The sequence below is a fragment of the Elephantulus edwardii genome, unplaced genomic scaffold (assembly GCF_000299155.1).
Source record: "Elephantulus edwardii isolate Elephantulus edwardi_28Jun2011 unplaced genomic scaffold, EleEdw1.0 scaffold00070, whole genome shotgun sequence".
In the NCBI taxonomy this organism is placed as follows: domain Eukaryota; kingdom Metazoa; phylum Chordata; class Mammalia; order Macroscelidea; family Macroscelididae; genus Elephantulus; species Elephantulus edwardii.
In genome coordinates, this window is record NW_006399820.1 from 1,000,811 (window position 1) to 1,014,495 (window position 13,685).

The 13,685-nt window shown below is 38.6% G+C and overlaps 1 protein-coding gene across 1 annotated transcript in view; it reads right to left on the reverse strand.

Moving 5' to 3' along the window:
- The window catches only part of LOC102847061 (putative small intestine sodium-dependent phosphate transport protein-like), a 114,248-nt gene extending 107,455 nt beyond the window's left edge, over window positions 1-6,793 (reverse strand). The window contains exon 1 of the mRNA XM_006888678.1: window positions 6,773-6,793. Coding sequence (XP_006888740.1) covers window positions 6,773-6,793 — 21 coding nt within the window. The remainder of the gene's footprint in view (window positions 1-6,772) is intronic.
- Window positions 6,794-13,685: the final 6,892 nt, after the last annotated feature.

Sequence of the window (13,685 nt, forward strand, 5' to 3'; positions counted from 1 at the left end):
TATTTATTTATATTTATATTTATATTTTTACAAAGTTCGTATACATTGTTTACACATGGCATCAAATTGTGTGAGCCTATGATTAATATTCTCCCCCCATCCTCAGCTCTCTGCAAGCCCCTCTCCCCCCACTGGCTCCTCATATTCATTCTACAATAAAGATCTTATAGAATATTTGTCATTATGGACTGAGTTAGTTTACTTAGAATACTGTTCTCCAGTCTCTCCCAACTTAGGTGGTAATTTACAAAATTACTGCCCCTGCATTCTACATAGTATTCCATTTGTGAATTCACCATAATTTCTCAATCCACTCGATTGTGGCTGGACATTTAGGCTGCTTCCATGTTCTTATGATGGTCAGTAATGCTGCTATGAACATTGATGTACAAGTCTCCATTTGTTCCTCAATTCTCATTCTCTTGAGGTATATTCTAAGCAGTGGAATATCTGGATTATGTGGAATTATGTTCAGCTTCTTAAGGAAGCACCAAACTGCCTTCCAAGGTGGCTGTATCATTTTACAATCCCACCAACAATGTATAAGAGTTGCTATCTAGCCACATTTTCTCTGACATTTATTACTTGCTGTCCTATCACCAAAACCAGGCAAAGATGTTACCAAGAAAGAAAATTACAGACCAATATCTCTCATGAGTATAGGTGGAAAAAATCATTAACAAAATCCTGCTAATAGAATCCAAAAACACATTAAAAAAATTAAAAATCCAGCATGACCAAGTGGGATTCATAACAGGTATGCAAGGATGGTTCAACATAAGAAAAACAATATAATTCACCATATAAACAAAGCATATAACAAGAACCATATGATCTTAGCAATTGATGCAGTAAAGGCTTTTGACAAAATTCAATACCCCTTCCTGATAAAGACACTCAGTTAAATTGGAATGTTTGTTGCTGTTAAGTGCCATCGAGTCACAGGTGACTCATAGCGACCCTATGAAGTAGAGTCCTCAATGCTTGGTTGAAATTGGAATAGAAAGAAATTTATTCAACATAGTGGAAAAATATATATGTAAAACCAAGAGCCAATATCATTCTCAATGGAGAAAAACTAAAAGCATTTTCTTGAGAACAGGTACTCAACAAGAATGCCCACTGTCACCAGTTTTATTTAGTAGTCAACTGGAAGTGTTTGATAGGGTAATATGACAGGAGAAGGAAATAAGAGGCATCCAGATCAGCAAAGAAATGGTTAAACTATTGCTATATGCAGAACATTATTCTTAATGGAGAGAGATTAAAGGCATTCCCTTGGTGAACAGCAACTAGACAAGGATGCCTAATATCATCTCTCCTACTCAATATTGTACTACTCTGCCTCCAGGAGCCAGGCAAGCCAGGCTTGGCCTAGGGTTTAAGGCAGCAGAGGGCTCCAAGCCTGAAAGGGCCCTAGGGCCGTCTTTCATTGTTTTTGTTCAGACATTCCTCTAGGTTGTATAGCTCTGGTGTACAAGTTGCCATACTGCCGTCACTTTTGGTTGCTGGGAGGCTGAACACTGTGACACTGATGTATCAAATGTGTTAATGGTTGGCTACCCAGTGCGGACAGATAGTGGGGTGGAGCTCCCTGTTCTGCCCACAAAATGCCCCTCAAAGAAATCTAAAAACACGTCTGAAATGTCAAAAACGTTTATTATATTATTTCCACGCATGGAGACTTTTCTCCTCCCTCAGGAAGGTGGGGAAGGAAAAAAGCTCCGAGTTTCCCCTTCCACTTGCTTTTATAGCTCTTTTGAGTGCCCCTGTTAGGGCAGGGGGTTTGCGATCATGGTTGGTGGGTTGACTTTTGACGGGCTGGCTACTTTGCCCGCCTTTACTTCTTTTGTGTCACATAGACACTAGTTAACTCCTTACTTTTCAAGGACAGACAAGGCTTTACCCGGGGCACTCGTGTTTGCCCTAAGCTAAGAATTTTTATGGCCCGCTTCTGCCTCTAGCGTTAATGGGGGTTTATAAAAAAATGGAGTTTCTGCTGTCCCTTCACTCCCCTAATAAAACAAGTTTGGAAGGAGGAGTGGCATCCACTTCCATAATAGCTTGGCTCCGGGAAGCCTATGAACCTGGAGAGAGGATGAAAGGCCCCAAAGCATTGAGGATTCTCCTTCATAGGATCGCTATGAGTCACCCGCGACTCTACGACTCGATGGCACTTAATGATTCTGATATCATTAGAAGCATGCCAGAACAGACTGGTGAAAAATAAATCATGTAATATTTTTCTTCAATAAAATTGGCCAGAGTTTGTTTTGAAAAAAAAAAAAGAACCACACCTCACACCATAAATAAAACCAATTCAAGGTGGATCATGGACCTAGGAGTAAAACCAAAGATTATAAACTTCTTTATAGAAAAGCTTTGGAAGAACTCTAGAAGCCATAATCCATAGAATGAACAGGTTTTCCAAGCATAATGAAAATCCTACAACTAGGAGAAAACAAAATAGCTGAATGGGTTAAGAATAAAATCTCCGAAATGGTAAAAAGGAAAGCCACAGACTGGGGTGAAAGGAGGGGGGATTTGGTAATGACATATCTGAAAAGAAAAGCATATCTAAAATTTCTAGAATACTACTCTAGAACCTCAACAAGAAAAAAGTAAGCAACTGAATTGCAAAATGGGCATAGGATATGAATAGACACTTTACCAAAATTACATTCAGATGGCAAACAAACACCTGAAGAAATATTAAAATCCCTATATCTCAGAAGGATGTAAATAAAACAAACTATGAGATATCATCTCACTCCAGTAACAACATCAAAGTTCAACAGAGCAGAAAAAACAAATGATGGCGAAGTTGTGAAGAGGTTGGAACAATTATTCCCTGCTGGTGGAAATGTAAAATGGTGCAACCACTATGGAAGGTGGTTTGGCACTTTCTCATAAAGTTGGAAATAGAAATATCATTCGACCCAGCAATTGTACCACTAGGAAAAAGTTTTCTGTCAAGGACCTCCCCAAAGTACTTAAGACCAAAGATGACAGTCAAAAGACCAAGGTATACCTCATCTAAGCCATGATCTTTTCAATTACTTCCTATGCACCTGAAAGTTGGGAAATGAATAAAGATAAAAGAAGAAAAGATGATGTTTTGAATTGAGGTGTTGGAGAAGAGTACCAAGTATCTCATGGACTGCCAAAATAAGCAGTTCTGTCTTGGAGAAAGTGCAACCAAGGTGTTCCGTAGAGGTAGGGATGGTGAAACTTTGTCTCACATACATTGAAAATGTTGTTACGAAAAAGATATCAGACTGAGAAAGGTGGAGAATAAGAGGAAAAGGAAGCCAAGCTGGATTAACACACAGACTATAACAATGATTGTAAGAACTCTGAAGACAAGGCAGGATAGAGCAAGGTTTAGATCTGTTGTTCAAAGGGTCACAATGAGCTGTAGTTGACTCAATGGCACCTAACAACAACACAGAAGGGAATATTTCTAAGTAGGCTTTGTAAGACAGAGGATAGACATAAACAGGCTTCTCTATTGATTTGGAAGCTTTTTAAAATTTTATACTGGTTTATTTAGAAAGTTCATATACATTGTTTTTAACACCGGATCTTTCCCATTTCCTTCATCCTGCCTTCCTCCATCAATTAAATTGTGTGATCCTATGATTAATGCCCCTGCCCCTGCTCATTCTCAGCCCTCTGCTCCCACACTTGATTTTGAGACTTGTTAAATGAGCCAGAAACACAAAAGAAAAGGGGAGGGGGAGGGAAGGAAAGAGGTCCAGCTATATTCTTTGCTGAGTATCTATTCTGCTAATCACTGATTCTCTGAACAATCTGAGTCAATTCCTGTTCAGAGTTCTTAACAGCTCAGATGTCTTCTCTAGTTGTTTTCTCCATCAAACGTTTATATATGAAATGATTCAGAGTTCTCATTCATAGATGCCAAGGTAAAAGTTGTCAGCCCCAAATTCTTCATCCAATTAACTTGTTTCAGGGAAATGAAGAATTTATTTTTTTTTATTTTCCCTTGTGTTTTCTGCTAGAATTCAGTATTTACTTTTTTTTATTTAGCATATATTTGATACTCCACAAACAAGTCCAAATATGAGCTTAAATTGCAAATTGTCTTATTTCCAGTATTCCAATATTTGCTTAGTTTTAGTCTTAAAAGTACACTTTTAAATGGTCAATCTTCTTCCTTTATTCAGATTTGCCCTTTGCACTGGAGATATTTAATTCACAGCTAAAGAAGATATTTCCCTATTGGAGACATTTTATTCCATAGAAAGGTGGATTCTTGTTTCATTAGAAAAAGCCTACCTAATTCTTCGCTTTTAACAATTATCTCAGTAGATTGCAGTTTGCTACCCCAACCCCATAATCACAAAAAAAGAAAAGTCAACTGGTCTCAAGGAAAATACAACCATTCTCACATCTCAAAACCAGAATAAAAAGGGGAAAGATGATGGCTAACCTGAGAAATGAATCCAGAATCCTCACTCCTTTTCTAGAAAATTATCCCAGCTGTTCGCAGTTATCTAGGAGCCAGCATGCAAATTATACTCAACTTATTAAATTTCATGTTACTCCATAGCAGAATTTTATTGGTTCAATGGCTTACTTTTTAATATTTTTGGGACTAACCCCCTCTCCCCATTAACCAACAGTCCAGCTCAAAAATGCATCTTCCTTCATCTTCCAAACTTCGTTGTTTCAGTAGAGGATCTTGACATTGTTTGTCCCTTGGTTGTAGCAGTTGTCATTTTCAGGGATATGGCTGTGTATTACCATATTCATGGAGATATATTTTCTGCTTTTTGAGTCTTACAAGCACCATTTTCTTATTTAGTAGAGGAAGATGAAGTAAAATATTTTCTAGTCTAATCAGATTTTTGTGGTTTGCTGAATGTAACAAGAAATATATTACCAGAAAGGCCACTGAATGTCATTGAAAATGTCTAGGCCAAGGTTTGCTTCTTTTCATTTTTTAAGCAAGATACTGGAGAAAATGCAGGCATACTTGTAGTCTGTTTTCTCACCTCCAACTTTATTTTTAACTCCCTCTCAAACTTACTAAAATTCTCATTGACTTTGGTGCGGAAAATCTGGTGATGACTACCTCTTCTGTTCTGTCAATTCATAATAGAGTGAATACGTAACATTTTACTTTATATACTTGACAGACACCACTCTGCACTAATTTTTCTCATGCCTTATTTTACTCCCTATTAAACTTTTCTCCTGAACTTTTGTAATTTTCCAGGCCAATAAATGTTGGTATACTCCAGGTAATGTTGGTGTTTATGATGCTTTTTTCCTAATAAACTCACTCCTGGAGCGATTCTCATGGTTCTCTTCCTTATATGCCTTCTTTATTGACAGGAGAACCTTACCTTTTCCTTGATCTCTGAACTGATCATAATAAATAATAATGTCTTCCATTCCATGACAGTGTCTTTAAGCTACAGAAGCAAACACTATAGCACCTTTTGTCCTCTGAAACCTAACAGAATGTTTAAATATCAGCAGAGTAAAATATCTTTTACTCTAATTTGGCCCTACTCAGGAGGTCAGTCTGTAAAACTTCATTGTGCTTTACATAGTTAATAACACATACCTCAGTTATATAAACCCTGACATATAAAAATGGCCTGTTGAAGACCTTGTGCACAAGCATAGGCTTGTCACCCAAATGAATAGTCCTACTGGGACCAGTTGGAAAAGGGCAGAAAGTAGGCCCATATTATGTCCCTCACCCAATAGGCCAGTTGAAAAAAATTACAAAAGAGAGAGAAGAAAAGCAACAACAAATAGAAACAATTAGTCTAAAGGACTGATGGATCACATGAACCTCAATCTATATGAGCCTGTTTTTTCCTAACTCATTGAGTTGGAACTGACTTATAACTGGCATTTCATTGAGATGACCCTTGCAGTAGAAAGTCTTGGGCAGAGTTGGGAAAAAAATGTGAAACAAAACTCAAAATACACAGAAAATATTACTGGTATGATAGAGCCTGGTAGAACCCCTAAGATTATATGGCCTTTTGGTCACCCTAGAGTAAAACTTACCCTGTGGCTCAACTATCAGTGAAATCTTAACAAGATTATAAGATGAACAATAACTCCATGGAGGAACTTACACCTTAGAACCATTAACCACTGTGCAAGATTTTAAGAAGGACAGTATTTGCCCAAGGATAAAGATCAGAAGTAAGAAAGGGTTAAGATAAAATATTAATGGAATTGAGACTTAGGGAGAGAAAGCAAGGAGAATGTAGTTATAGAGTGGGCATTGCAATTAATGTAAAACAAGTATGAATGGCTGAATAGAAAATTTGCTCTATAAACTTTCAATCAAAGCACAGAAAAATAGATGATTACCAAAGAAAAATACTCAGCGGTGATGTAAGCAAATCTCTTAGAGAAATTGGAATTTGCATAATGACAAGAAAAACATCCTCCAAAGATTCAGGGGTGGATGGGCATCATGGGTGGGAATGTTAGGGTTTACATTAGAGACAAGAGACACTCTGAAGAGAGGTAGCTGGAACTCTGTGAGGCAAAGGAAGAGTGTCAGAGTCAAGTTCAACAAGGCTGGCCTAATGGTTCAGGTCATATGAGGTGCTAAATGATGTTGAAATTTGTTCTTTCCTAAGTCTACCTAGATGACTTTGGAAGATTTTTGAGTTGTGAAGTAACAAGATTATCATGATTACATTTTAAACATTCTGCCTGCTGTGTGAAAATGGATTGAAAGAAGAAGAATAAAAAGTCCTACTATTTACTGTACCTTATTATTTGCCCAGGTCATAGCGGATATGCTCAGATCCGGGGGGGGAATGTTCATGGAAAAGTTTGAAGAGCTATTTAACAGAACATTCTGGCAAAATGAATGATAAATCTTGAAATGACACAAAATCAAAGTGGATTCCAGATTTTTCCATTTTTCACCAATTTAACTGAAGCAGCCACTTTCAAGATGGGGAAGGTTGGACCAGAAGTTGTTTCAAAAGGTTGGACCAGAAGTTGTTTCAAAACACACACACACACACACACACACACACACACACACACACACACACACACACGACTTAGCTAGATACTGGATACTTCCACAGAAATGAAGGCATCTGAAATGAGAAGAATATATGATGAATTTGCTGTATATCTCCACATTAAAACTAACTTTTAGACAGCCAAGAGGTTATTAGAAAATGGAAACTAGTCATAGCAATTGCTCTATAAACATCATATTCTTCTAATCAAAGTCTGAACACACACATATTGGCACTTTGGAAGCAGTTTTTATTTCTTGTCAAAGCAAGTAAACAGCATACAACACTCCACTTTGAGTTATGGGCCAATATGCCAGTATCCCTTGCTTCTGGAAACTTCCTTATGTTCATTTTCAGAGTTCTTTTGTTACTATAGTGGAACTGCACTAATTTTTGTAGGATGATTTTTACCCTGCCACTTAATTGAGCTTTTCAATTTGTTCTAGTAATTTTATTCCTGAGCTTTTAGTATTTTCTGCACATAAGGTCATATCATCTTCAAATAGAGATAATTTTACTCCTCCTTGTTGTTGTTGTTGTTGTTGTTGTTGTGTGCCATTGAGTCGGAATTGACCATCACTGACCTTCTAGCAGAGTTTTAGAGAGAGTTACTCACACAGGAGGAGATTGTCTATCTTTCTCTTGCAGGACAGCGGATAGATTCTAATTGTGTGCCTTAGGATTGCAGAGAAGCTTCTTACCACTAGGACACCAGGGTATGTTCCTTTTATTTCTTAGCTTATTAAAGCAGTAATGATAAAGGGCATCCTTGTTTGGTTCATATTGGCAATGGGATGCTTTCTCTTCACTGAGGCAACACCAGCTATTGATTTTGCATTTATATTCTTAATGATGTTGAGACATTTCCCTTCTGTTTGTATTTCGTTAATTGTTCTCATCAAGAATTGGCATTGAGTTTTGTCCAATGCCTTTTTTTGTTTGATTGAGAGGACCACACACAGAAGAAACTGTAGCACCAGTGATATCATTGCTGGTGTCAGATGGATTCTACCTAAATGCTTCGAATATACAAGAAGAAGGTCAATTTGTGTTTTACTGACCATTCAAAGGCTTTTGACTGTGTGGATTATAACAAATTATGGCTAATATTGAGAAGAATGGGAATCCCATGAAATCTAATTGTGCTCATATGAAACCTATACCTAGACCAAGAAGCTCTTTTCCAAATAAAGTAAGGAACCATGATTTTAAAAATGATTTAAAATTAAGGAAGATGTGTATGTTGTGGTTTCTTTTCTAGTTCTTAATAGCATTTTGTAATTATCCATTTTATTCCAATTGGTTTTGTCATTTGTTTAATTTTTATCTATTTTATTTGTGGGGTTAGATTTGTTAGATTTGCTAGTGGTATGACAATTTTGTAAATCCTTTCAAAGAAACAATTTCCAGTCTTACTCATACTTTCTATAATTTTTCTGTTTCATCCTATTTCTGTACTAATACTTTTTTTCTTTTCTTTCTTCTAAAATATGCAGAATTTCTTAGCTGCTATTTTCTAATGGTTGGAGATAATATATTAAGAAGAATACAATATCTTAGTTGTTGTTGTTTTTTTCCTTTTGGTATCTGCATTTATTGTACATACGGTTTCCAGAGACCTGCTATCTCAGAAGTGGATGGCCAGTCCTTCTTCCTAGTCTGTCTTAATCTGAATGTTTAGATTTTAGAGGAGTATCTGACAGACAAGCAATATGTGGAACAGTGAAAGATAAATCCCTCACTGTGGAGTGTCCTTGCCCTTAGCCCAGTGTCTTGACCCACTTATTTCCCAGCTCCACCCTTCACCAGGATACCCATTCACTTCTACCAAATCCCTTCAGAATTTATCTTCCATTGTCTGACCCATGATCTGACAGCTTGTATCTGAAGCTTTCTTGGCTTCTGTGATTCCGAACATGTCGACTACATGCTTTAGGCAGAATATTAAATGATCCAGGAGGTATTAAAAGACGATGGAAGGAATATACTGAGTTATTGTATCTAAAGGAATTGGCAGATACAGAAGAATTTAATGAAATAACATTTGAGAAAGAGCCTATGGTGATGAAGAAAGAAGTTCAAGCTGCTTTGAAGGAAATACCAAACAATAAGGCCCCAGGAATAGATAGTATACCAATTGACATATACCAAAAAATAAGGCCCCAGGAATAGATAGTATACCAATTGACATATTTCAGCTAACAGATGCTGCCCTGGATGTGCTCACCAAGTTGTGCCAAAAAATCTGGAGAAAAATCACTTGGCCAACTGACTGGAAGAGATCTATATTTGTTCCCATTCCAAAGGAGGGTGACCCAACAGAGTGTGGAAACTACAGAACAATATCATTGATTTCACATGCAAGCAAGATTCTACTGAAGATTATCCAAAAACGACTGGAACTGCACATCAGCAGAGAAGTGCCAGAAGTCCAGGCTGGGTTTAAAAGGGGTCGTGGTACTAGGGATATTGTAGCTAATGTTAGATGGATCTTAGCGGAAAGCAGGGAATACCAGAAGAATGTCTATCTGTGTTTCATTGATTAAGCAAAGGCATTTGACTGTGTGGATCATAACAAACTGTGGCTGACTCTGAGAAGAATGGGAAACCCAGAACATTTAATCATGCTAATGCAAAACCTATACTTGGACCAAGAGGCAGTTGTCAGAACAGAGCAGGGTAACACCGCGTGTTTCAAAATTGGGAAGGGTGTATGCCAGGGATGTGTCGTATCTCCATACCTTTTCAACCTGTATGCAGAGCAGATTATCTGAGAGGCTGGGCTCTATGAGGAGAAGTGTGGCATCAGGATTGGTGGAAGATCTATTAACAATCTGTGTTATGCAGATGACACAACCCTGCTTGCCGAAACTGAGGAGGGCCTCATGCACTTGCTGCAGAGGGTCAAGGACTTCAGCCTTCAGTATGGACTGAGGCTCAATTTCAAGAAGACAAAGATTCTCATCACTGGACCAATCAGTAGCATCAGGATGGATGGCGAGGAGATTGAGATTGTTCACAGCTTCAGTTTGCTCGGCTCCACAGTCAACACTCTTGGCACCAGCAGCCAGGAAATAAAAAAAAGTATCGCAATGGGAAAGTCTGCTGTTAGGGACCTCTCTAAAGCACTCAAGAGCAACAGTGTCTCTCTGGAGACTAAGGAGCACCTGATACATACAGTCCATGGTCTTTGCAATCACTTGTTATGCATCAGAGAGTTGGACAATGACTAGGGAGGACAGAAGGAGAATTGATGCCTTTGAGCTGTGGTGCTGGAGAAGAGTATTGAATGTACCCTGGACTGCCAAGGAAGCAAATAGATTCATCCCGGAGAGGGTTAAACCAGGCTACTCCTTGGAGGCAAGGATTCTGGGGCTTCGTCTGACATACTTTGGACATGTTGTAAGGTGAGGCAGGTCCTTAGACAGGGACATCATGCTTGGGAGGGTGGCGAGACAGTGCAGGAGGGGAAGACCCTCTATGAGGTGGATGGGTGTGTCAGAGGCAATGTGATTGGCACAGGATAGAGCAGGGTTTAGGGCTGTTGTACATAGGGTCTCTATGAGTCGCAAACAACTCGACGGCATATAACAACAACATCTGGATTTATTACTGTTAATCATCCTCTAAGGACTACTTTTCCTGTGTCCCAAAGGCTTTAGTATGTTTACATCTTCCTTTGATTATATTTTTATTTCTTCTCATGCCAAGTAGTTTTTAATCATTGTTTTATTTAATATCCATGAACTTTACTTTGTTTATCTAATCTCTCTAATTTTATAGCATTGTGACCTGAGAAAATGTTTTGTAGGAAGGATAATGTTCTGACAACATCAGGGCCTGAAATTGTTTTGGTTGAGGGTAAGTGATAGAGAAGAAGACCTTCAATGAGATAGTTTGACACAGTGGCTGAAACCATGGACATAAGCACAAGGGAGATTGTGAGAATGACTCCCTACAAGAGGCCCCTGCCAGGGACAGTTGTTGCCAACTAAAAGGAGGTGGTCCAGGACAGAGACTCCTAGAGATGATGTCTCTGTTAACCCAAGTTATAGCTATTTGGCACATGTCAGGGACGGTGCATAAAGTTACTCTGATGAGTGTCAGAGAAGAATTGTTTTCCAAAGACTTTTCAATGCCTGATTTTTCCACAGTAGATCACCAAGTCTATCTTCTGAGGAGTCTCTGAGTAGACTAGAACTTCCAATCTTTCAGTTAGCAGCTGAACTTGTCAACTCATTGTAGTGTGAATGGATATATCTGTACCATGTATATGTCTGTACCTAGCAAAATATTGCTGCTGTTGTCATGTACCATCAAGTCAGAACCAACTCATAGCCGACCCTCCAGCAGGTTTTCAGAGATTATAAATTGCTTGAGAGGAGACTGCCCATCTTTTTCTCACAGATCTGTTGTTTGTTGGGTTCAAACTGGATGCCTTTGGATTGATGCCATGACTCCTTAAGAGGAAGCCACCAAGAGAAGACTGTAACAATTTTATCACATGGCTATATTTTTTATTGATGACCTGAAGGAATAAGTATAATGACTTTCTTGTATAACTTATCCATGGTGTAAAAAAGGACCTTGATTTAAAAAATGTATATATTAAATTCATTTACTTATTTCTCTGAAATGTTGAAAAGTTTATATGTCCTCTCAGAACAAGGACTTACTAATGACATTTGTGTGTACTTTCTTTCTCTACAAAACTTAGTTGTTGTTTTTGTTGATTGCCTTCGAGTTGAACATGACTCATAGCAACCCTATGAACAAAAGGCCTGAAGTCCCTCTACAATTATTGACATTTTTCAAAGTTCATAGAGTTGCCAGAGGCATTTTGTTTAGGAAGTGGATGCCACTCCTGCTTCTAAACCTATCCTAGAATGTTAATGAGCCAATAATAAAACTTAGTGCAAAATAGAAAGTTCAGAGAATTGGGTATGGTTCTCCTTATTGAAGTGAAGTATGTGCAATCTAGGCTAAGATATTGAGAGGTATCCTAAGTTTAAAGAAGAAGCTAGCATAAGGATCCAAGGGGTCAATCCTTTTCCTTCTCAGATGATTGGTTGTTCTTTTTTCTCCCTAACATGATATAAACATGCAATGTGTCTGGATTTTAAATGTGGATTTATTTAAACTCTATTCCTCTCTGCACTAGGTATTTAATGACCCAACAAGCAACCATGAGATGGAAATCTTTATTCTAAGATTTCTGGACAGGTTTTTTTTTTCTTTATACTCTCAACGTTACTTCTCTGTGTTGTACACTATTAGGACTGGAGAGCCTTTTCCTTCCTCTCCCAGAATGGTTACTAAGAGAATCCAATTACAGGAAACATCAGCTGTGCTTTTTCTTTCTGAGAAACTACCCTGCCCCTCTTTTCCCAGGAATGGTTATCTCAGATCCCAAACCACTTCCCTATCTTGAAGGAAGCATCTATAAGCATCCCCTTTCCTAAGTCCCTTGTAAGAAAGTATAAAATCCCCCTCCAACTCTCAGTGGGGGCTGTTCTTCTGCTTGAGAGCCAGCCAGCAGTTTCTCCTCAAAAAACTGTCTGTCTTGGCCTGCACTGGGTTCTGCTCTTCCTTGGTGACCTTACATACACTTATTGTCTAGTTGAAAGTTTTTAAATGTCAACATTTTAAGGTTTGCCAATTTGGAAGAAACTGGACAAGCCAATTCCTTGTTAAGTTGTCTCAGGGAAAAATCAGAAAGATTTTCAGTTTAAAAAAGAAGTTTTGAGAAGAAGCTAGCATAAGGATTGTTGTTGTTGTTGTTGTTGTTAAGTGCCATCGAGTCACAGGAGACTCATAGCGACCCTATGAAGGAGAGTCCTCGATGCTTGGGTGTCTTTCATCCTCTCTCCAGGTTCATAGGTTTCCGGAGGCAAGCTATTATGGAAGTGGATTCCACTCCTCCTTCCACCCTCCACCCCACTCTGTCCGCATCATTAACGCATTTGACACATCCGTGTCACAGGGTTCAGCCTCACAGCAACCACAAGTGACCACAGGACGGCAACTTGTACACCAGGGCTATACGACCTAGAGGAATGTCTGAACAAAAACAATGAAAGACTGGCCTGAGGGCAGCGGATTAAAACACCCAAGCATCGAGGACTCTCCTTCATAGGGTCGCTATGAGTCGCCTGCGACTCAATGGCACTTAACAACAATAACATCAACAGAGAGAGAAAGAGAGAGAGAGCATAAGGATACCAGGGGTCAATCCTTTTCCTTCTCAGATGATTGGGTGATCTTTTCCCCCCTAACAAGTAACATGATATAAACACACAATGTCTCTGGATTTTAAATGTTAATTTATTTAAACTCTCTTCCTCTCTGCATTGCTTTCAGAAAGAGCCAGAAGTTAAAAATTGGAAACAATTACACTGTCTGGGGAAATAAAGGGAGAGAATAAATGCAGACATGGAACAGCTCACCTAAAAGCAAGACATTCTATTCCATCATGGCCAAATACTAATGACTACCTGGGTTTGACTGTGTGATTAAAAGAGGGAGTAAGGCAAATCTGATCTTTCAATGTCAGCCTTGTTCGCTGAAACTGAGGAGGACCTCATGCACTTACTGCAGAGGGTCAAGGACTGCAGCCTTCAGTATGGACTGAGGCTCAATGTCAAGAAG